Raw genomic sequence first — 22,570 nt, forward strand, 5'->3', positions numbered from 1 at the left:
TTCTGGATACCCTACCAGATCTAACACAATATACCGCCACCATGCTAATGCCCACCATCACATTACATTAAGGCAAACTGCTGAGAGAGAGAGAGAGAGAGAGAGAGAGAGAGAGAGAGAGAGAGTTAAATCACCATATGATCTAACTAAATTTGGTTGGAAATGAAAAAATATAGACCAAAAATATATTAAAAATTATGTTTTGACGTCTTCCCTTTTGTTTGTTTTGTTGTTGTTTTTTTATTATCACAAGAAGAGTCCAGCAATTTCAGTTTTTAGAAGAAACACTTTTGCATCATACTCTAGTTACAATAAATTTGACTCTGTCATCATCTTTAATTATTTGGATGGACTTTGGAACACGCGCTATAGGCCTGTGAATGATCAAACACATATTTGGCCACATGCCCGTGTGTACTAATTCATGTATCTTAATAAATACAATAAATACACACATTTGGAAAAGCCTAAATAAAATTATTTGTCAACAAATTAACAAAACAATTTGAACTTTGAAAATTGTATCTCGAGTAGGAAAGAGTCTTCCATTCCAAAAGCAGCATCTGTTGAACGGCATAAAGTATTTATCATCACGGGCATGACCATCCAGGAAGCCCTTGATAATATACCAGTGTAATTACATAAACTGAATCATGGGCATATATACATATAAATACAGTTTACAAAATCATCAGTCATCTGTCAGCTACTGCAGCACGTCTCAGCTGTCTTCGTGTGACCACTCTGAACAAGCCAGTGGCTGGTATTCTCTACCCTGCTATAACAGCTTGTCACCAGCAGTGGGCGCTATTGGAGCAAGCTAAAGAAACTCATGGCGAGCGTTCCTGTGGAGATGCTGAGCAGACGGCGTCTTGCACCAGAGCGCCCGATAAAGTCATGAGGTATTGTTCAACATCCGTCATTCTGCTTTCCTGACAAATATCTGTAAAGAGAAAGATTTAAAGAGTTCAGAAAATCCCTGGATCTCACGAAAGCTGTCAGATACATGTCCAGGTCCTATTTTACAGCAAATATAAAGAAAAAAATTATAATAAGATTTTAATAAGAAAATAATCATTCAATAATTATTGTAAATAATAATAGCAAAAAAAATAAAATAATAAAAAATTAAAAAAAGAATAAAATAAAAGGTATAGGCTTAACTGTCTTAAAATAATAATAATAATAATAATAATAATAATATTATTATACACACACACACATTTAAATATAATCTATCATGATATATTATAATATATTATATTAAAGTATAATAGGATATATATATATATATATATATATATATATCCTCAATGTTAAGTGGGGGCCATAATATCTGTTGCAGGGCTCCCTGTTCTTCTATTCTAATCTTTTCTATTTGCATAATTAATGTTTGGGAGTCTAATATTTATATTTCCTGTTGACACACTAAATCTGAAGATATAAATAACCAACTTAAGACAAATGCTTGTGTGAAACATCTTATGTGCCTAAGACTTTTGCACAGTACTGTGTATACTGTATTTACATACAGTATATTTTATATCTTATTATATTTATCAATAATAATGACATTATTATTCAAATTAGTTTAATTTAATATTTTATTGAGAAAATGTAAGTCTATTTTAGGACCATTTATGACACATAACTTTCATGACAAACATATTTCCATGTCATAATTGTTACTATAGTGTATTCTAGCACGGCTCGAATGCTGTATCGACCAATCAGCATAACATAAGAGCAATAAGGAACTCGAGGCTGTGCTATATTGTGAATAAATACTCCACTGTATGTCATGCCAAACAATGCTCTTGCAATGTAGCATAGTGCATGTATCTTATTGCTTAATTAAAATATAAGGTACAAAAAAGCTTCTTCCTCTTGAAAAGAATAGAAGGCATGTTTCAACAAGGACACCAGTCCTGTCTAATCATCTATCTCATGAGTGAGCAGCAGATGGTGAATAGTTTTTGTGTACTGTACCTCGCTGAGAATCACCCACACAGGAGAGTCTGTGAGAACTGACAGCCGCAGCGCCTCCAATGGACCAAAGGAAGCGTCTACCTCCCCCTCAGCTATACCATTCTCAAACCGTCCTATAGAAAGCATTAATGCAGTACTGTGAGATACTGTATTTCATTAAACAATCTCTTTAGATACATTTTTAAAATAAGTCATTTGAGAATAGGAGGCTGTGGCAGATTGTGCCAAGTTTTTATATTTTAATTGATTCAGTGGAAAAACAAACCATTATTAGATTATTATCCTTCTCACTCTGAGGCCGTTGAGAGAGAGTGCTTATTGTAATTTATGATTTCAGAAAAGTCTCTAAACACCAAGAGCTAAAAGCTTGTGAAGTGTTTTATTAAATAAACTAACAAGTACACACACTTATACAAAATAAACAAATGTACAGTAGATCTTGACAAAAATGTACAACATGTAAAAAGTTGCCCGTATAGGATGCTGGTCACTTTCATATATTTGTGCATATTAATGCATACTAAATGATAATTACAAAGAAAGATAAATAAATGATTAAGATACACTATATTGTAGAGAACGGAACATGTTATGCAAACAATAAAGACACAAACAGGATAGAAAGAAAGGTAGAAGGAAAAAGAAAGAAAAGGATGGAAAAAAGAAAAAGTGAAAATAGATCAAGAAGGAATAAGAAGAAAAGAAAGAAAGTAAGAATGGAGGAGAGAAGAAATAAAGAAAGAATTAAATGGAAAGAAATGAGGAGGGAAGAAAGAGATGAAAAGGAAAGGATGAAAGAGAAAGGTAGAAGTAAAGGAAAAAAGAAAGAAAGAAAAAAGTAAGGGAAGGGAGGGAGGGAGGGAGGAAGGAAAGAAAGGAGAAAAGAAAAAGAAAGAAAGGAGGATGAAAGTAATAAATAAAAGAGGAAAGAAAGAAAGAAAAAAGGAAGGATGAAAAGAAATGAGAAAGGAAGGATAGAAAGGAGAAAATAAAGAAAGGAGGAGAAAATAAATAAATAAAGGAGGAAAGAAAGAAAGATAGGAGAAAAGAAATGAGGAGAAAAAAGAGAGGAGGAGGGAAGTAAGAAAAGAAATGAAGAGAAAAGAAAGAGAGGAGGAGGGAAGAAAGAAAAGAAATGAAGAGAAAAGAAAGAGAGGAGGAGGGAAGAAAGAAAAGAAATGAAGAGAAAAGAATGAGAGGAGGAGGGAAGAAAGAAAAGAAATGAAGAGAAAAGAATGAGAGGAGGAGGAGGAAAGAAAGAAGAGAAAAGAAATGAGGAGAAGAAAGAAAGAGAGAGAGAGAGGAGGAGGAAGAAAGAAAATAAATGAGGAGAAAAGAAAGAGAGGAGGAGGGAAGAAAGAAAAGAAATGAAGAGAAAAGAAAGAGAGGAGGAGGGAAGAAAGAAAAGAAATGAGGAGAAAAGAATGAGAGGAGGAGGGAAGAAAGAAAAGAAATGAGGAGAAAAGAATGAGAGGAGGAGGGAAGAAAGAAAAGAAATGAAGAGAAAAGAATGAGAGGAGGAGGGAAGAAAGAAAAGAAATGAGGAGAAAAGAAAGAGAGGAGGAGGGAAGAAAGAAAAGAAATGAAGAGAAAAGAAAGAGAGGAGGAGGGAAGAAAGAAAAGAAATGAAGAGAAAAGAATGAGAGGAGGAGGGAAGAAAGAAAAGAAATGAAGAGAAAAGAAAGAGAGGAGGAGGGAAGAAAGAAAAGAAATGAGGAGAAAAGAAAGAGAGGAGGAGGGAAGAAAGAAAAGAAATGAAGAGAAAAGAAAGAGAGGAGGAGGGAAGAAAGAAAAGAAATGAGGAGAAAAGAAAGAGAGAGGAGGGAAGAAAGAAAAGTAAGAAAAAGAAGGGAATAAATCCATGTTTCAGCAGTGAATGATTCACACATCTCTTTCATTAGTTGAATTCTCTTCTCTATTTTCTCATTTAGCAGCATCTGAAGTGGGCGGCTCTGGCTCTCTATCAGGACACTGTTATTGTGGAGGCCGCTTTAACAATGTGATATTTCATCAATTCTAGATGAGCCAGTGGGTTGCCAAGGTACTTAAACAGACAGGTGTTTAAGGCTTCATAAAAACACTAACAACAAAAACTATAAAAACTGAGATCATCATCAATCATCATCTATAAGAGTTGATTAATAACCAGTGAATGAACGGTGTCAGTCTGAATCAATGTGTCATTCAAGGAACAGGCTGGCAGAGCTCACCTTTACTTTATTAGGCCATCACATGCTTCATAAGAGCATGAACGTTGTTTATGGGACATATCATGCTGCTATATATAGCGTGCACTTCAGAGCTGGTGTAGTATGTGGATCTGCTCACCTATTCTGATGAAGCCGTCTTCTGTTCGCTGGTACTTTGGTGTCTTCTCTCTTCCCTCCTTCAATGCTTCTTTCTCTGACTGAATATTCTGATAAAGAGGGTAAGAGTGTTTCTTTATGAAAGTGTAACTGCACAACATAAGACATTCCTCTGATACATTTACTACCACTACAGTAACACTTTATGGGCCACGTTCACACGGTTGAAATGGTTTAGGCCAGGCTTTCAGTTTCTTTTCTTTTTTTTGTATTAAGAAAGAGTTAGGGTTAGGTTAAGGGTGAAGGTGTTGAATTAGCAGCTCTAAAATATATATAAAAGTGTATATTGTACACTCAAAATAATAACTAGGATTTATGCATTTCAATTTCTTGAAAAAAATATAAATGTATATTGATTTAGTTCAGGGGTAGCATTCAAGATCTAAAATATCTATAATATAGTAAAGATGTAACTATACTACTTTATTTGTAAAGTATTCCTAAATATTTATACATTTCCTAAGCTGTAAATGGCTGCAATTGGCAAATGAGTAACTATTCATGAAATATATAATGACATCACTAGGGCATACATCTCATTTAGTAAGTATTCTTCTTGTAGGGCACTTTATTGCGCTTGCTAATCATCTCATTCTGCTACATGCAATAATTTAATAAATGCATGATAGTTGATGAAAGCGCACGGAACGAAAGTGTTTCTTTTATCTTTTAGGTTTCCTTTATAAAAAATTACGGAGATTATTTTGAGTGGGATATACTGTTTCTGCGTGTGGTTTCCTGTCAAGATAAAATAAAAACAATGAACAAAAATCAAAGTGTTAAAGATAGCACTATAAAGCACTACAGTGGAACTTGACATTTACGGTGAGGAACCTTTCTGACCCCTCTCAGCAAACACATTCACAATAATCATTTCTTACAAAACACAGGGACACTGTGTGTTTTTGTTCCTCTGTAAACAAGCATCCCTTTATATTGTGTGTACATTGCCTGTATCCTTGGCAACCATAACCACTTTCAGAAACTGGGTCTTATGAGGTTTCTTTTTGGCCTGAAACTCCCTGTTGCGCCAAGAGATGACAAACATAATCACATGAAGAGCCAAGCCCCTGTAGAGCAGCACTCTAATTTCCCAAACTGCATTAATGGCATAAAAACAAACCGCAAATAGTCTTTCCTCCAGGGCATTGCCTGCTAAATTCCTCTATCTGGGAAAATTCCATAAATGTCCCTAAAGGGAGCTTTACAAAGAAGGAAATGAGAGGCAAATAGAGAAATAAAAATCCAGAAGGGAGGAGCTGAAAACAGCGCAAGGAGAGATGGAAGTGGACAAGATATTACAAGGGAGGCAGGCTCTCGCTCTTAGAAAACCCCGCTATTAATCTTGCAGTGAGCATCTATTTCCTGGTGTGATCTTAAATCACAGTACCGCCCCTTGTCGGCTATCCCTCGGGAGTAAATATTTCCTCCACACCAGCCGCACACACAGCGGGTCACTTTTAATTGCGGTGTGACGGTATGGTTCCATTAGATTAGCTCATAAAACATAAGTATATCTTTATCTCAACTTGCTACCTTGCTTTCCTTCGAAGTCTCACTTTCTATTGCTGTTTTTTTTAAGAGTTTGTGTTTGCAAATGATAAAGAAAACTAGAGTTTGAAAAACAAATGTTTTTTTCCTGGTTTAATACATGTTGAGCTCAGTCGACTGCATGAGTGGCATAATGTTGACTATCACAAAAATTTTTGAAAAGATTTCATGTTTCAGTGGCATGAAATTAAAGGCTTATATTTAAAAAAATTTATAATAATTCAAATTTTTTATGATATATATTATGATAAATTATGAGACTCTCTGCCAAAGAAAATGCTGAAAAATCACAACAACAAAAAACAAACCAAAAATGTAATTTTCTGATTTGACATTACAGTATATATCTCAGGATGTAAATAAGGTAGCTCTGTTATGAAACATAATAATTGTACATAAGAACTAATTACACATGCAAATACAACAATGACTGAAGGTATGCTCTCTCTCCAAAGCATGCAGGCATGAGTAATGAGATCACGTTCAGTTCCATTCGTTGTCATTTAAGCCATCATTGAGTTTCTGTCATGTACTTGGAGCCATCTCCTGGTGGCCATATATAATTAGAGTGAACGATCCTCTCTGCCCATATTTGGATAACTTCCACCTCTGATTGCAGCAAACTGAATCCTAATACGATTGGTTTAGCATTCCATGATGCTGGAAAACATACTATATCATTTCCGATTCCCTCCTCTAAGTAATGGTATGTGATGTTTAATGTTCTGTTATTTTTCATGAAGTTATAAGCGAAAACGCGGCTTATGAGCAAACCCTGTTACATGTAACGTACGTCAAAGACATGTTCTTAGCTATTAGTCACTATATTTTTGTCTGTGAGTAAAACAAAAGGGCTGGTTAGATTCTGCTCTTTGAGAGCTTTCCAATGACATATGACACATGGCTTGATCAGTTTGATGTTTTTTACCCATTACAATAACATGTACAGTGCAAAATTATTAATTAATTATCAAAATGGAAAACTTCTGATTTGTCTGCAAATTTCAAAGCACTTGTTCAGTTTTGGTCTTAATGCCTACATGCATTGTATAGTGCAGCTAAGCTTTAAAATGATACCCGTTTTGTGTTGGTCAAGACTGTAGTTACTAATGGGCCAATTCGAGTGCACAGGGATGAAAAAAACAAAAATCAAGGTTACAGTGAGGCACTTACAATGGACGTTAATGGGGCCAATTTTGGAGGGTTTAAAAGGCAGAAATATGAAGCTAATAACTTAACAAATTAATGTAAGTGCATATTATTTGAGCTGTAAAGTTGTTTAAATCATTAATTTTAAATGATGTTTTACCTGTGGTAAAACTCGGGTAGCTTATTGCTAAAATTTGTATATATAAAATATGTAGGCTATACGTGTATACTTTGAATCCAGCTAGCCACCGTTTTCTTGTCTCTTTTGACAATTTTACCCAATACACTAAAAACTAGGATAAATTTAGCTCCTCAGAAAGGAACCCTCCTAAGGACTGTTTCGACCACATTACATTTTTAGCACTGACTGAAGCAGAATTTGAATGTTTGTTGAGATCTGAGCAATCTGTGGGGTGTTTATAGAGGCTTCAGTGAAGCAGAAGAGCCCAGATGAGACGTACTGGTCCTCCTGCAAACACACTGTTAGTGTTTATCTGCACACGATAACACTCACATCGAATGGTAGAACCTCCACTGTAGTGTTGAAGAGCTTGTCTCCGGGGTGCTCGATGTTTCCACTGCGGAAAAAATACCTGCACACACACACAAAATGGAGTAAAATTCGAATTAACTAATCTGCATTTGTTTCCTCGTTCATCATTTTATCACCTTTTTATTTATAGATCCTGCAGTACACAGTGACCCAAAAAGTATTTGGTCACTTAAGGCACACTTAAAAATGTCTGAATGTCTTTGCGCTAGACCTCAAAATATGAAAGAAAGTAGCATATACTGTATTTAAAAGAAAGATAGAGCACACTTTCCAAGCAAAAGATTTCACAAAAAGAAGCTTGTTATGGTTAAAATGATATCAGAATAGATATAAAGTTCTATATGTAGACAAAACGTGTTTGGACACTTCTGGTTGTCAAACGTTAGTGGAACATTGTTACTTTTTGTTACATTGTTTAATTTTTTTGATTTGTAGACATATAACAAAGAAAAACACAACATATATACATTGAATCAACATTTAACCCCCAATATTACCCCTCCCCAATCACCAACCCACCCTGACCCCCAATGAACACCCCTATGGTCACATATAAGAACACACACACACACACACAAAGAATAGAAAAATAAATATATATATAATAATCATACATAATTAAAACTATACTTTTCGCTCCACAGCCCCTCCCTGAGAGTTCCCAAAAACACTAAATAAATGCCCCATTTCCTATCAAACAAATTCCAAAATCCTAGCCTTCTACATGACACCTCCTCAAAAGCTACCACCCTCCCCATCTCCGCACACCACTCTGGAAATGAGGGCCCTCCAGCTGACTTCCATCCCCTTAAAATAATATGTCTGCCAATTATAACATTGACCAGAACCCAATTTTGTATGTATTTATTCCCCATATTGATGAGTGCCCCATCGCCCAAAATACAGGGTCAGGGGCAAAATGAAATTTGAGTGTCCAGTATGTCACACATAAAACTACGAACCTTCTCCCAAATTCTTGAAAGACTATACAATCTAGAGGGGGTCCAATAGAATCTATTTAAAATCTTAAATTGCATAAGATGCACACTTGCATCTCTAGATGCAGACTTGACATTTTTTAGACTCTTAGCCCACACTCCCTCCTCCAATACCAAGTTTAAATCTTTCTCCCATAATCTCTTAAGAGAAGTTAAATCTCTGTACCCCAGACTCTAAATTAGCAGGGAGTAACACACTGATGCCTCATGACCTTTTCAAAAAGCAGTAATCACCTGTCCCAAAGTATATGCCGCTTTAGGGGTGTGTGTGTGCTACCCCCAAAAATAGTACAGAGCAGGTAGCGCAGCTGTAAATACCTAAAGGATTTCAACACTCAATACATGAGTATTGTAATTATCAATACATAATTTTGTGTTCAGCCATATGCTTGAGGCAACATTAAAATAAATGTCCAAATTAAACACTCTGGACACTTTTGTTCATACCCTGTGCAAATCCATCTTTGCTAGGAATTCTACTCATTCCCCAGTAGGGGGCGTATGCATAAAGAATGTGAATCACCAAAAACACAAGTAGAAGAATGTAAATGTTAAAGTTAAAGTGGAGATTGACAGAGCAGGGAGGAGAATTTATAGTAAAAATTGACTAAGATATTGATCTGTTTCTCATCCACACCAATCAAATTGTTGCGCTGAATCTTTAAAACGATTCTCAAGAACTACATTTCCCAGAGTGCACCAGCAGTAGCGATCCAGGTGCTTTATTAAGAGCACCTGCTGAAGCATGAAGGTTCACAGTCATTCAGACAAGCAAACTTCAGAGAAGACACTCCAAGTTCACTCATAGGTTCAGTCCAAAGACGCCAATGGTTGGTGAAATGTTTAATTTACTTTTATGATGTTTGAAATACTGCTAAATATGTTCAAGCTGTGTTTAACTTCTGTGTAGATGGTTTAAGAAACACATTGCAGTATTGACTTCATTGGTTTTGTGTTAAATGGGTTTGTGCTAAGAAATATTTCATTTGTGTTTGGGGAAAATTAAAAGTATAAGATTTGAAGGATGTACAAAGTTAAAAATGGTAAAATATTACATTACTGGTAGATGTTAAACATTTACAAATTAATTTGAATTCATGAAATCATTTTTCTTTATGTAAAAGGAATTCAATATTTAAAATTAATTTAAAATGCTTCACGAAATGTTTAATTAAAATGGTAACGTTTGTTCTCTGTTTTGAAGGTTTACAACCTATCACATTACAACCTAACAAGTTGAACAGACCAATCAACTGACAAAGAAATGAAAATAAGTGATTGAGTCGGAACATTGAGTTGTCCTTGTGTCCTTTGGAAGTTGAACTGGAGGAGGACTTGTCACAAATCACTTCCAAAGTCATTAATATAACCACTGGAGTCTTGTAGAATACTTTTATGCAAAAACCATATATGCAAGGTATGCAATGCGTAGGGGCACCATGTAAAGGGGGGTGGCAGTAGCTCACTAAACGTGGTGCAATCGGCCTCCTCAACCTCTCCAACATCAGCTGTCAGCTGAGGACATGTGAGGTGTCTATTTCTCAAACTAGAGACTCTGATGTACTTATCCTCTTGTTTAGTTGTACATCTGGTCTTCCACATCTCTCTCTGTCCTTGTTAGAGCCAGTTGTGCTTTGTCTTTGAAGACTGTAGTTACAGCTTTGTGTGAAATCTTCATCTGTTTCTTTTTTGCCATTTCTGACCAAATATTGACCTTAAGACATGCAAGTCTATTGCATACTGTGGCAACTCAAAAACAAACACAACGTTAAGCTTCATTTAAAGAACCAAATAGCTTTCAACTGTGTTTTATATAATGAAAAGTGATTTTCTAATATCAAATGAGCAATTTAGCATGACTACTCAAGGATAAGGTGTTGGAGTGATGCTGCTGTCTAGATTAGATCAAAAATGACTTTTTTCAAATGGTGATGGTGCTGGTTTTTACATCAGTAATGTCCTGACTATACTTTGCGATCAGTTGAATGCCACTTTGGTGAATTAAAGTACAAATTTCTTTCCGAAACAGCAAAATCTGTACATTTTTCCAAACTTTTGGCCGCCAGTGAAAATCTATGGAATTGTTGGGATATTTGATCATACGCTGGGTGAAAACCCTAATTACGATCAGTTGGAAAAGATAAAGCAATGCAAGTCAGAACAGTCTGAAGGTCTGTGCAAAGTTTTAGCTTAAAAGCTTTAGGAAGAGTTAAAATTGACAAGTTGGCTCTTTGTTAAGGGATTTTTGTAAAACCCTAAACAAAGTCTGTAGAATAACAGTATGTTAGTTTCGTCAAGTCAACTTAATAATAAAATGCAACTAAACATGTACTTATGCATACTTAGGATCACTAAATATTGGCTGTGCTAGGTAAAAGAAAATACAAACCGGACTACATAGAGTATGGGTTTATTTGCAAAAAGAATAAACATGGTTTGTGCCAAAATCGTCAATTTATTCAGCCTATGTCATGTAAATAATTTAGCATGTTATTTTCCCATGTAGTTCATGGTAATGTTAATATGGTACATTTAAAGGATAAAATAGCACAATTTGTGTACAATTTAGTTTCTGTATGTAAAATGTCAAAGCCGAACCAGCTGATCACTGGTCCAATGCAAAAAAAAATTCAGACATTCAGTAAGTGTGACTGAAGTGTCTAATACATTTTGGTTCCACTTAATATTGCATATAAGCCTCAAATTCAGTCTTCTCTGAGTTCTGTGGATCACAGCAACTAGAGTGGCAGATATCTTTCTATAATTGCATGCGTAAAGCTGCTGTAGAGTGTAAATAGACCCCTGCACTTGTTAAACTGTGACTTCTGTAGCATAAAGGGACTCTCTGAGTGATCATCAAATCCTCTCATTCAGACTGAGCTTGATTAGCTCTCAATTAAGCCTGAAATATGCACGAACTTTCAATTAGGGTTAAAAATGTAATGGAAATAGCGCAATGGAATAGACTCGCACAGATAGTAGGTCTGTTCCAAACCTGAGCTGCCTTGCTGTCTACACAAGCAGCTACCTTCTAAGGAGGCATCCGAAGTTCCAATAGTTTTGATGTTAACGTGCTGCTAAGATAACAATTTGATGCTCTAATAAGCATACAAATATTGGCTATAGTAAACACAAATATTGGGTAAAATAGTACATTTTTAATTACACTAAATAATTGTGTATTGCTACTTTTTGATTAATACTTATTGAATTAATTATAAGTAATCAATTAAAAAAAATATGAATGTACAAGGGAAGTGGCTAACACTTAACAATAAGATTATATTTTGACATAAGTAAAATGTAGTAGGTATCAGAAACTAACAATGAACAATGATGTCATATTTATTCATGAGGTCATAAAAGCTGCATGCATAACAATTATGTACCTCTCTACACGGACAGGTGTAAAGAATCGGATGCGTATGAAGTCTCCAGCCATGGGTGTGAAGGCCCAGAAGAAATCTTCTCCCAGATAGGCCTTCTCCAGCGTGAAGTGCTGGTAGGTCTTGAGACTTGTAGTGACCTCAGCTAGAGGGTTAGCATGACCTTTATGCAATGTTTGCTTTCCGAAGTCTTTATCCTGATAAAATAGAGATTGAGAGAGATGATGAAAAGAAAGTGTGAATAATGTATAAGAATATTTAGAAGAATAATTAGCATTATGAAAGAGCAGGAGAACTTTGTTAAAAGACACTAGAGTTTTGGGGATTTTAGTCCATGTATATTAGCTTTGAGGTCACCGAGTCGAGTCAATTTTATCTGTATATAATGCTTAAACCATAAACCAGCGTAAACATTGATTGGAAGGGCAGAACCTTTGTAATGTGTCTGCCCTTGGTCATTACACTGACGTACACTTCACAACTCACACACACAACAGTTTTTGTCTGAAAGCTCTTTTCATGTGGAGTTCAAAGTGGTGCTGGCATTGACGCCCTGATGTGAATCATGAACACGATTGCTTCACAATTGCTGTAGGAAAGCGGATAGCCTCAGTCTACCGGCAGATTAATGTTGTGGAGGATGAGAGTTTACCAGATTTAATGCCCATTGCAATAATAATGCAACCTATGGGGAGACTAGTTCTTTCAATATGTCAACCAAAGGGTGAATTAGTGAAAGACTTTGGGAAGCGTTTAATGTTGCTTAAATTGGTGATGTTTTAATGCTGTGGAAGGCTTTGTTTGGAACATGTTAATAAAGCATTATATTGTTACATATTGTTTCGTTTTCTTTCCTAAGATTGAACTAAATGAAATTTAAAAGGAAAAGAAGTATACAATTAGAAGTTACAATTTCAGCACTTTCAAAATATGTGATTAATCGCAATTAATATAAAAGAACTATGCAATTAATCACGATTAAACATTTTAATTGACTGACACTATACATACAGACACAGTATACATATAATAAATGTTTTTTTATTGATTACAATTTTAATGCCATTGTCAATCCTTCCTGCATTGCTGATATGAGAAAGATGAATAAGGCAAGGTAAACACTGGAGATGAAGAGTAACATAAGTGATTGAAACAGGAATTACAACAAACATGGAAAGGAATACAGTGAGCAGAACCCTGAGGAAATGGACAGTCAGATGTAGTTACCGGCTAGCCAGCAGAGAAGAAAAATCAATACGTCAAATACGGGGCGGTTCACATGAGCGCTCATCACCATGGTGATCCCCACCACTCTTCATTTGAAGGAATACAGAGTGAGCAGGGACTCAAGCTGATTTATAACAATGTGTCCTGTTATCAGTTGGCCTGTGGGTTTTGTGATTTGCTATTTGGCCACAGTTTGAGGAGAAATTATGGTAGTCTTGTGGCAGGCTCTGTGCTAGAGGGCTGCAGATGTATTAAATTATTACACATACAGACTCAGATGTTTAAAAATATTAAAAAAGATCACCTTGAGTTTTTGGATCTTTCCAGCAAGGGAAGAATGTGTTCCAACATGTTGGAAGAGAGATGGTTTAAAGCGGATCCGTAGATTTGCCTTCTGACGGTCACAATGTTTCTGTGAAAAACAAGAAAACACACATTAGTATGTATCTGTCTGTCTGTCTGTATATCTGTCTCTGTCTGTCTATCCATCTATCTATCTATCTGTCTGTCTGTCTGTCTGTCTGTCTGTGTCTGTCTATCCATCCATCCGTCTGTCTGTCTGTCTATCTATCTATCTGTCTGTCTGTCTATCTGTCTCTGTCTATCCATCCATCCGTCTGTATGTCCGTCTGTCTATCTATCTATCTATATGTATATCTATCTATCTATATGTATATCTGTCTGTCTGTCTGTCTGTCTATCTATATGTATATCTGTCTGTCTGTCGTCCGTCTGTCTGTCTATCCATCCGTCTGTCTGTCTATCTATCTGTCTATCTATATGTATATCTATCTGTCTGTCTATCTGTGTCTGTCTGTCTATCCATCTGTCTGTCTGTCTGTCTGTCTGTCCATCCATCCGTTCTGTCTATCTATCTATCTATCTATCTGTCTCTGTCTGTCTGTCTGTCTATCCATCCGTCCGTCTGTACGTCTGTCTGTCTTTCTTTCTATCTATTCATCCAACCATCTAACTATGCCTTCATCCATCCATCCATCTGTCTATCTATCCATTCATTCATTAATCCATCCATTCATTCATTCATCCATCCATTTGTCCGTCAGTCTGTCTTTCCGTCCGTCCATCTGTCCATCTATCTATTCATCTATCCATCCATTTATCCATTCATCCATCTTTCTTTCTATCCATCAATCCATCTATTCATCCATCCATTTATCTGTCTATCATCCATCTATCCATCCATCCATCCATCTACAGTATTATCAGACAAATGGTGTATTTCTTAATTATTTATGGAATTATTTGTGTCCATTATTTTAATAAGGTATAGCTATAATGGTCAGGTTTGAAGCATAACCTGGGGACAAAAAAACTTTTTGAATAATACCTTGTTAAATTTACAACTTACCTTATTTTCATCATCTGAGAGGTCTAGTGACTTACAGTCCGAAGCGATTTATATATACATAATTTATACGTAACTGATGTCAGCCGGTGAAACACGCGCGCACCAAAACCGATGAAAGCATCACTCATAGTGATGGTAGAAGTGTTTTGAAGTTGCCAATTAAGAATATTTTTCCTTTTACAAAGTACTTCATGCAACCAGTTTAAATATTCTGGCTTCATAACATTATTGTTTAACAAACTCTAAATCACTGTCAAACGCAACTCCTCACATGCCCACAAAATTGCAAAGAGGGTTGCATCAGGAATATCCATACATAGACAAAGTCGCTAACATTAATGAATGAAAAGAATACAACAGGCATATTGTTTTACTCCGACTAAAAGCTGTTTATTTCTGTACAGCACATGAAGTTACAGATGTTATAAACAAATGTTTATATTTCTTTCATGAAATATAAACAGAATATAATAAACTTTTACCCACGATTACTTAAAGCTAATTCTCCCGTATAAAACAAGCACAAAAACACCATGATATGAAGTTTATTTATTTATTTATTTACTTATTTACTTTTTTTTTTAAAGATTTGTAGTTTCACGAAGCCCGTCTGACATTTGAGCATCTGAAGTCCTAGTGCCTGCCGCATGCCACATCTGTCAGTGTGACTTATACAGAGATGTGACTTAACTGTATTTTTTTCTCTAAATAATGCTATTTTGACCCGGTGCGACTTATAAAAGCTGCCACTTTTTTCTGGTAAATATTACAATATATAATTAAAAAATACCAGCCTTTTTTCAATAAAAAATGTATATAGCAAGGAGAAGACCTCATAATGAAAGATGGAAAAACATGAGTAAAGCAAAGCTACTGGAATTTAGCTGATTTGTTTAGAACAATGCATATATTATCACATATTAAAAGTTGGTGTCAGCTATTAAATGTAAGCGCAGCGTAGTTCTAGCGGGAAGACTAGCAGCTGTACATCATCGCATCATTAGCTGGGTAATTCCTAGCCAATCGCACGTAAGCCATTGCTTTATAACTCTGCTCATAATCTATCACATTGCTTTTTCAGTGTGCTAACACGGCAACCTCTACCACCCCACCACCACATGTTGAGTCCCGTCCCGCACATATCTCCGGCAGGATATGACGGTTCCGAGTACAACTCCCTCGGACCGCCAGACGGGGCCTACGCCAAAGAGAGACATTACTTTTCTGTTTAACATTCATCAGATAAATGACATCTTAAACCTCACTCAAGCCTGCGTGTCTTCCCGATAGAACTGTTTTTTTCCCTGTTTTTACTAATTATTTACACATGTGTTAATGAGGGACACAAAAGTTGCCCATTTTGTAAAATATCACATCTACTGAATGAGTAAGTGTGATCAAGTTAACGGGATGTATGGATGTGTAATTATTTACGTCTTACCGCATCTTTTTCTGGGTTGCACACCTTCACCCACATGATGTGGTCCAGCAGCCAATCAATGGGCTTGTCTTTGTAGAACATCAGCATAAACTCCACAATCAGAGGCAAGTCCAACGACTTGAACATTTTACCTAAAATAAGCAAATGCAATTCATTAATATCATCAACATGAGACAGTCTGAATTAATTACATCACACAGCCAAGACATAAACCCTTAAAATGAGCTTTAAACATTTCAGAATGCAAATATGATGAGTATCTGTGGGCATATTAAACTAAGTACACCGATTTACTCTCCTAAAACACTAGAAACACAGGAGGAAAGATGAAGGGCAAAAACATTTACAAAAATCAAAGTGAAAAACCCCTTGAGCTCTGAGAATAATTACATTTTCATATCAAAGCTGCCAGGATTACTACTAATGTGATACAACATTAGATGTTCTAAATAAATCATAACATTTTCACAAGAAGAGTTTAATTAACAAGTTTTGATTAGATATGATTCCTCAACATGACAACTTTCTTTTATTTCCCTCAAAATTTTTCAAAGCTGTTTTTGTCACAAATGAACTGAGGCAAGACATTTCTGCTGGGTTAGAAATCTATATTAAAGCCCCTTCTAATTGGGACACACTTCAAAAGACTGAAACTACAAACTCTAGTGTCTTTAAATGGTTTTAGAACTCTTTAGAACTTTTTAAAAAGAAGTATCAGTTTTAATGTTCAATTAAGTTACATTTGTTATTTTCTTCTGTCAGTTAATCAGTGTTAATCTTAAAAATGTTCGTAAAGAAATAACAAATATGAGACATAAAAGATGCATCATGATGGTAATTTAACAATTTAAAATCTTACTGTTGAAGAAAATAAATAAGCCTAATGAATAAGCCTAATGAAGCCTAATAAAAAAATAATAGGCCTAATGCAAGTCCACAACATATACGTAATATTACCACTTGGATCTGCATAGACAATGCAGACAGAATTGTATTTGTAAATCTTAAAAATAAGGTTTAATAAAAATTAAACAACATAGAAGGACTAAATATGTAGAAGCTTTGTCAAACCTTGTGCTTTTTCTGACTGTGTGTAGCACCTACAGCTCTGCATATTCTTCTGATGGATTCCAATGTTAGAAACAGGTGACTAAAGTTTATTTTTGTGATTGCATTGCTTTGTGAATCTGTCACAATGTAATGTAGGCCTCACAAAAATGCTGTTATTGAAGGTTAAAAGCTATATTGTTCTGTAACTCATATTACATGCAAAGGGGTGCATGTAATAAAAGAGAAAGTGAAAAAAAGGTCATGGAAAACGAAATTATGACCATTTTTGCCACAAAAATTTGACTCACCTCAGGAAAACTAATACTAAAATTATTTTAAACAAAAGTATAATATAAGTCCCTTTAAATTTTTTGATGTTCCTGTGTGAGCCTAGTTGTTTTGCCTATGTTAGTGCTGTCATGTGAATTTGAGTATAAATACAGCAAACTGCAGGGGGCTGACCTTTGACACAAACAGTTACAATGCTTATATCAATTATCTATATTTAATAAGAATTGTAATACAAAGTTGCTTATAATGGCTATTTTAAAATCCATTAACATCTGTTGTGTGGGATTGAAAAAGGCAGATTTGCAAGTTGTTTGATGTTGAACAGACTAGTTTAGTATCATTAGTAGGAACACACATCAGTGCATGATCCACCACAGGCAAACATTGACCATTTGTGCTCAAATATTGATCTGAGCGCGCGCACGCACGCACACACACACACCCCCCAGATGAACATTTAGAACTCATTCAAACAGTATGTTATCCAGACACAATTATTTAATATCAGTTATTAGCCATAATAAATATTTCAACATAAATGAATGTATAATGCTGACAGTAAACCCTTAACCCTTAATAGATCCTTTATGATATAGAGAGAGTAATCCGATCTACAAGTGCTTTTCCTTTTAGATATTATAATAGAAACACTTTGGCAACCATTCAAGGTTTGTGTGTGTGTGTGTGTGTGTGTGTGTGTGTGTGTGTGTGTGTGTGTGTGTGTGTTCTCTGTATCAAGACTGTATAGCAGACATTCAATATTTAACATAAAAATAGAGTTCTACAGCAAGGAGAATTTGTTAATGTAGAGTTTCCCTTTGAAAGTTAAACCCTCCTGACCCTTATCCGCATAATTTTATGCATTGCACTGCTGCCACACGATTGGCTGATTAGATAATCACATGGATGATTAGGTGTACAGGTGTTTCTAATAAAGTTCTCATTGATTGTATGTTGCTATTTAAATATGTTGTACATTTATTCATTTGGCAGACGCTTTTATCCAAAGCAACTTACAAAAGAGGAAAACATAAGCGAATCATCTTAAGGAGACAGTGGCATGAAAAGTGCCATACTACAAAGTTTCACTAGCATCAGAATAGTATTCAAAACATATACAAGTGCAAATGTATTTTTTATTATTTTTATTTTTTTTGTGACTTGTTAAGTGCTCTTGGAAAGGATGCATTTTAAGTAGTTTTTTGAAGACAGAGAGTGAGTCAGCTTCACGGATGGAGATGGGGAGGTCATTCGACCAATGTGGTATGATGAAGCTGAAAGTCCGAGAAAGTGTTTTGGTACCTCTTTGTGTTGATACAATAAGGCGATGTTCCTTAGCCGAACGCAGGCTTCTAGTGGGTGTGTAGCTCTGCAGATATTATTTTAGATATGCTGGAGCAGACCCAGTGACTGTTCTGTATGCCAGCATCAGAGCCTTGAATTTGATACGTGCATCAACCGGCAGCCAGTGGAGAGAGACAAAGAGTGGAGTAACATGTGCTCTCTTTGGTTCATTAAAGACCAGACGTGCTGCTGCATTCTGGATCATTTGCAGAGGTCTAATTGCACATGCAGGGAGGCTTGCAATGAGAGCATTACAGTAGTCCAGTCTAGTTACGACAAGTGAATATTGTGAATGTATTGCCATTTTATCCTAATTTTGTATTATAATACAAAACGTCAAGCTTTTTCTTGATGTGGAGAAATTAAGCATCTAAAGCATCACTGGTTTACAATGAAAAGGTGCGTTTCACAGACTATTTAATGCACAGAGGCAGTATAAATATATATTTAGACAGGAATTACAATCATGGGAAACAATTAATACGTTTATCAGTGGCTTGTTGATTCTACCGTATAGTGGATAGAAAATGCACATTGGAGCGTGATGAATACCTTGACAACTTCATGTCATCATGTGGTCTTCTGTAATTACTATGGTGATTAACAATACATTATAAAGTGAAAAGCAGATTTGAACAGTTTCAGAAGGTTAATATATTAAGTTTATCATTTAAGAATATAAACGACAGTACTGCACTGTAAAATATACAGTAAAAACAAGTTATAAACTGTAAAATGTACAGCTTGTTCTGTAAAGTTGTTTACATTTTTACTGTATTTTTTTACATAATTATTCTGGCAACCACAGCTGTGAAAGCTGTGGAAGTTTTTTTGTTTTGTTTTGTGTAAAAATAACAAAATGTTTTTTACAGTGTACCTAAAGTCACGTGGCTTAAGGAGACACCTTAGCAACAAGTGTCAGAAATTAACTTTTACATTAAGGGGCAATATTTTCCCACTGAAATTGATTTTCAGGGGATAGTTTTTACATTTATGAGGGCATATTATTTTCTAACCATTTTAAACAAGCTGTGACGTATCCGTTTATGTCCAAAAATGTTATCAATTCATTAATACAAATTCTTCAGGCTTGAGAATTTATTCATCATCAACAATTTTTTTATGGCATAATATGTATAACTAGGACTATAACAGCATATTAAGAACTATATCAGATGTTCCAAATAAAAAACGTGAATTACAGGGCATTTTTTGCCCCCACATTTTGAGTTTCAAGGGCATTTTTATGATTTATGAAAGCGCACTTTAATTTCTGACCCTGTTTGCAACCCACTAGCAACATCCTCCTTGGGAACCACCTAGAACATCCCAGCATCAACGCAGCCAGTTTTGCATGGTCAAGTGCCACTCACATTTTCATCATCAAACAGGGTAAACTTTGGTGTCCCATAACTTAATTTTAAAGAATTAGATGCACAAAATGTTTTTTTGTTGTTAAAAAATAAATATATACTTAAGAGTTTCAGGGTCAGTACTTTGCACTCTATTTGTGGAAAGTGCCATGCTTGATTGTGCGCGTGTGCGGGACTGAAATGACAAAAAGCTTAAATCTGTGTATGTGTGTGTGAGAGATACTGGCAGGGAGCATCAATCACAGCTTCAGGGCTGCTTTGGGAGCTATTAGAGTAAAAGAGCAGAGAAAGACCCAAGAGAAATTTATGTATGTATGTGTGTGTGTGTGTGTGTGCGTGCGCACGCACGCGTGCATGTGTGAGAATGACAGAAAGTAGTCAAATAGAAAAGGTGTTTATCTGCAGCACTGTCAGGGTCATGTGTTCTGCTGTTCAGAGCAAGAGTATGAAATGCATTATGGGGAATTATTGGTCTCAGCAGGCAGGACATAGTCAACATGCTGCATGAATAACCAGTTTATATTAGCTTATAAGCTGGTCAAGCTGGTACTTGGTTATGGTTTTTCAGACCCAACATAAACAGACTTGTGTTTGTGTCCTTGGCTAACAAAGAGGATTTTGTGTCTTGGCCAGCCCTCAGAGTAGAAATATCCATGTTCGTTCTGTTAAAAATGGATTTGAGTTCATTCTACTTGCCGTATCCAACCAACAATGGTCAACTTCAACTAGATTCTTCAGTCTTTCCTTTTGTGTTATAAAGAAATTCAATGTTGTGAATAAATAATGAAAGAATTGACATTTTTGGCTGAACCATCTCTTTAACTTGTCAACTCATCGGCCCCATCAGTGCATTTCCACTTCTCTGAGTCGAGAGCTTAATTCTCTCTCAACTGCTCTCAAAATCAGTCTTTTTCCACATTGATCCCCTGAGGCCCTCAGCCAGCTCCACACATCAGTTTACACACCACTGAGAGACACCACTGATCACCATCATCAACATCATTAGCCTTCATTTCAAACACAGCTCATAATAGAGCAATTATTTTGGCTGCCATTTGAAAATGAGCTTCAGTTGATTGTTTTGGAGAGAGGAGAGCTTCGGATAAACTCATTCCTTTTCCTTTTTAAAGATAGCTTGAAACGCTTTTATTTGCTTTTGGATGAATGGATGGAGCATCAAAGTAACTTTATGGTGTGATCAACTGGTTTGAGTTTGACTGCAGAGACTCACGGCACATGCAAATGAACAAAAATTGATGCAGGCATTTTCAGATCCCATTAAAAGAATGCTTTTTCTTGTGCAGATTTTTGAAATGTACTGGTTGGTCTTTAATTTCCAAAGAGATTTTAAGTCTCCAGACCTCTCAAGACCATAGCAACGTTTTGGACTCAAGTCACCTGTGGGGTGCAGCATTTGCATGATGTGCAGAATTGCCTCCTAAAAACCTCCTGAGACCAGAGCATGACTGCTGTGTGTATTTTCCATTTAACTTTTGATTTGTAACTAGTAGCATCTAATAAACATAAAAAAAGCAAATAGTTTTCCTGAAAATGTATGTCCACATGTGGACAGTAGAACTACGTTGTGAAATGTAAAATAATACCAAGCTATAAAAAGTCAAATTGTTTATTATGTTTCCAGGAGTGTTGGCTATTCATGTATTTGAGACATTACAGACATTACAGCTGATTTTCTCTAATGCTAATTTGAAACAATGTGTATTTGAAAAAGCACTAATAAAAATGATTTGACTTGATTTGACAATGCTTTTTCTACTTTGGCAACAAAATCTCAATGTTCTCTCTTTGCACTGTCAAACAAACAATTGATAGCCAGTGGTGAAGCATTTTACCAATCAGAAATTAGCATAATTAATTCTGATACAAGTAATGGCCAGCATTTCATTTTAGATGTGTGCCATGCACTGACAGTTACTTACTTGAGTGTCTATGGTCCTGCTCTTTCATCATGGCGACGTTCACACAGAACACATTTTGTGTTTTTTTCAGTGTCTCATATAGGAGCGCAGCATTTTTAAACGTTGTGTAAGGTAGAAAGAACGTCAACTTTTAAAAGCATGTCTCGTTTTTGTGTTCTGATATGTGCGTTGCACTGCATCTAGCTTTTTTAGCATTGCATTGGGAGCAGTTCACACCGAATGCGTTTTTGCACCCATCCACACAGTTTTTCTATTGTTTTTCTATATGAACATGTGCTAGTCAGACATTGTTGGCCGTTGTAGCACCTTGCTGTTTTTTCAGCATCTCACACAGAAGCGCCACATTTTATTGATGATTTGTCAAGTTAAAGAACTTTGGTAACACTTTCTATGAAGCCCATATTTATAATGCATTGTAAAGGCATTATTAATGCATTATACTGAATTCATAATGTCTCATAATACACTGTATAATAAGTTATAACTTCCCATAAATAATTATAACTACAGTAATAATACATTATAAGACTTCCTTTATTCATA

General features: G+C 35.7%; 1 protein-coding gene across 1 annotated transcript in view; it reads right to left on the reverse strand.

Annotated features, from left to right (window-relative positions):
- Positions 1-227: 227 nt before the first annotated feature.
- The window catches only part of LOC127659400 (alpha-1,3-mannosyl-glycoprotein 4-beta-N-acetylglucosaminyltransferase B), a 130,020-nt gene continuing 107,677 nt past the window's right edge, over positions 228-22,570 (reverse strand). The window contains exons 9-15 of the mRNA XM_052149201.1: positions 16,030-16,160; positions 13,524-13,631; positions 11,996-12,189; positions 7,570-7,648; positions 4,318-4,405; positions 1,990-2,102; positions 228-943 (exon numbers count right to left, since the gene is read on the reverse strand). Of these exons, the coding sequence (XP_052005161.1) occupies positions 920-943; positions 1,990-2,102; positions 4,318-4,405; positions 7,570-7,648; positions 11,996-12,189; positions 13,524-13,631; positions 16,030-16,160 (737 nt within the window). The 3' untranslated portion in view covers positions 228-919. The remainder of the gene's footprint in view (positions 944-1,989; positions 2,103-4,317; positions 4,406-7,569; positions 7,649-11,995; positions 12,190-13,523; positions 13,632-16,029; positions 16,161-22,570) is intronic.

The sequence above is a fragment of the Xyrauchen texanus genome, chromosome 19 (genome assembly GCF_025860055.1).
Source record: "Xyrauchen texanus isolate HMW12.3.18 chromosome 19, RBS_HiC_50CHRs, whole genome shotgun sequence".
Classification (NCBI taxonomy): domain Eukaryota; kingdom Metazoa; phylum Chordata; class Actinopteri; order Cypriniformes; family Catostomidae; genus Xyrauchen; species Xyrauchen texanus.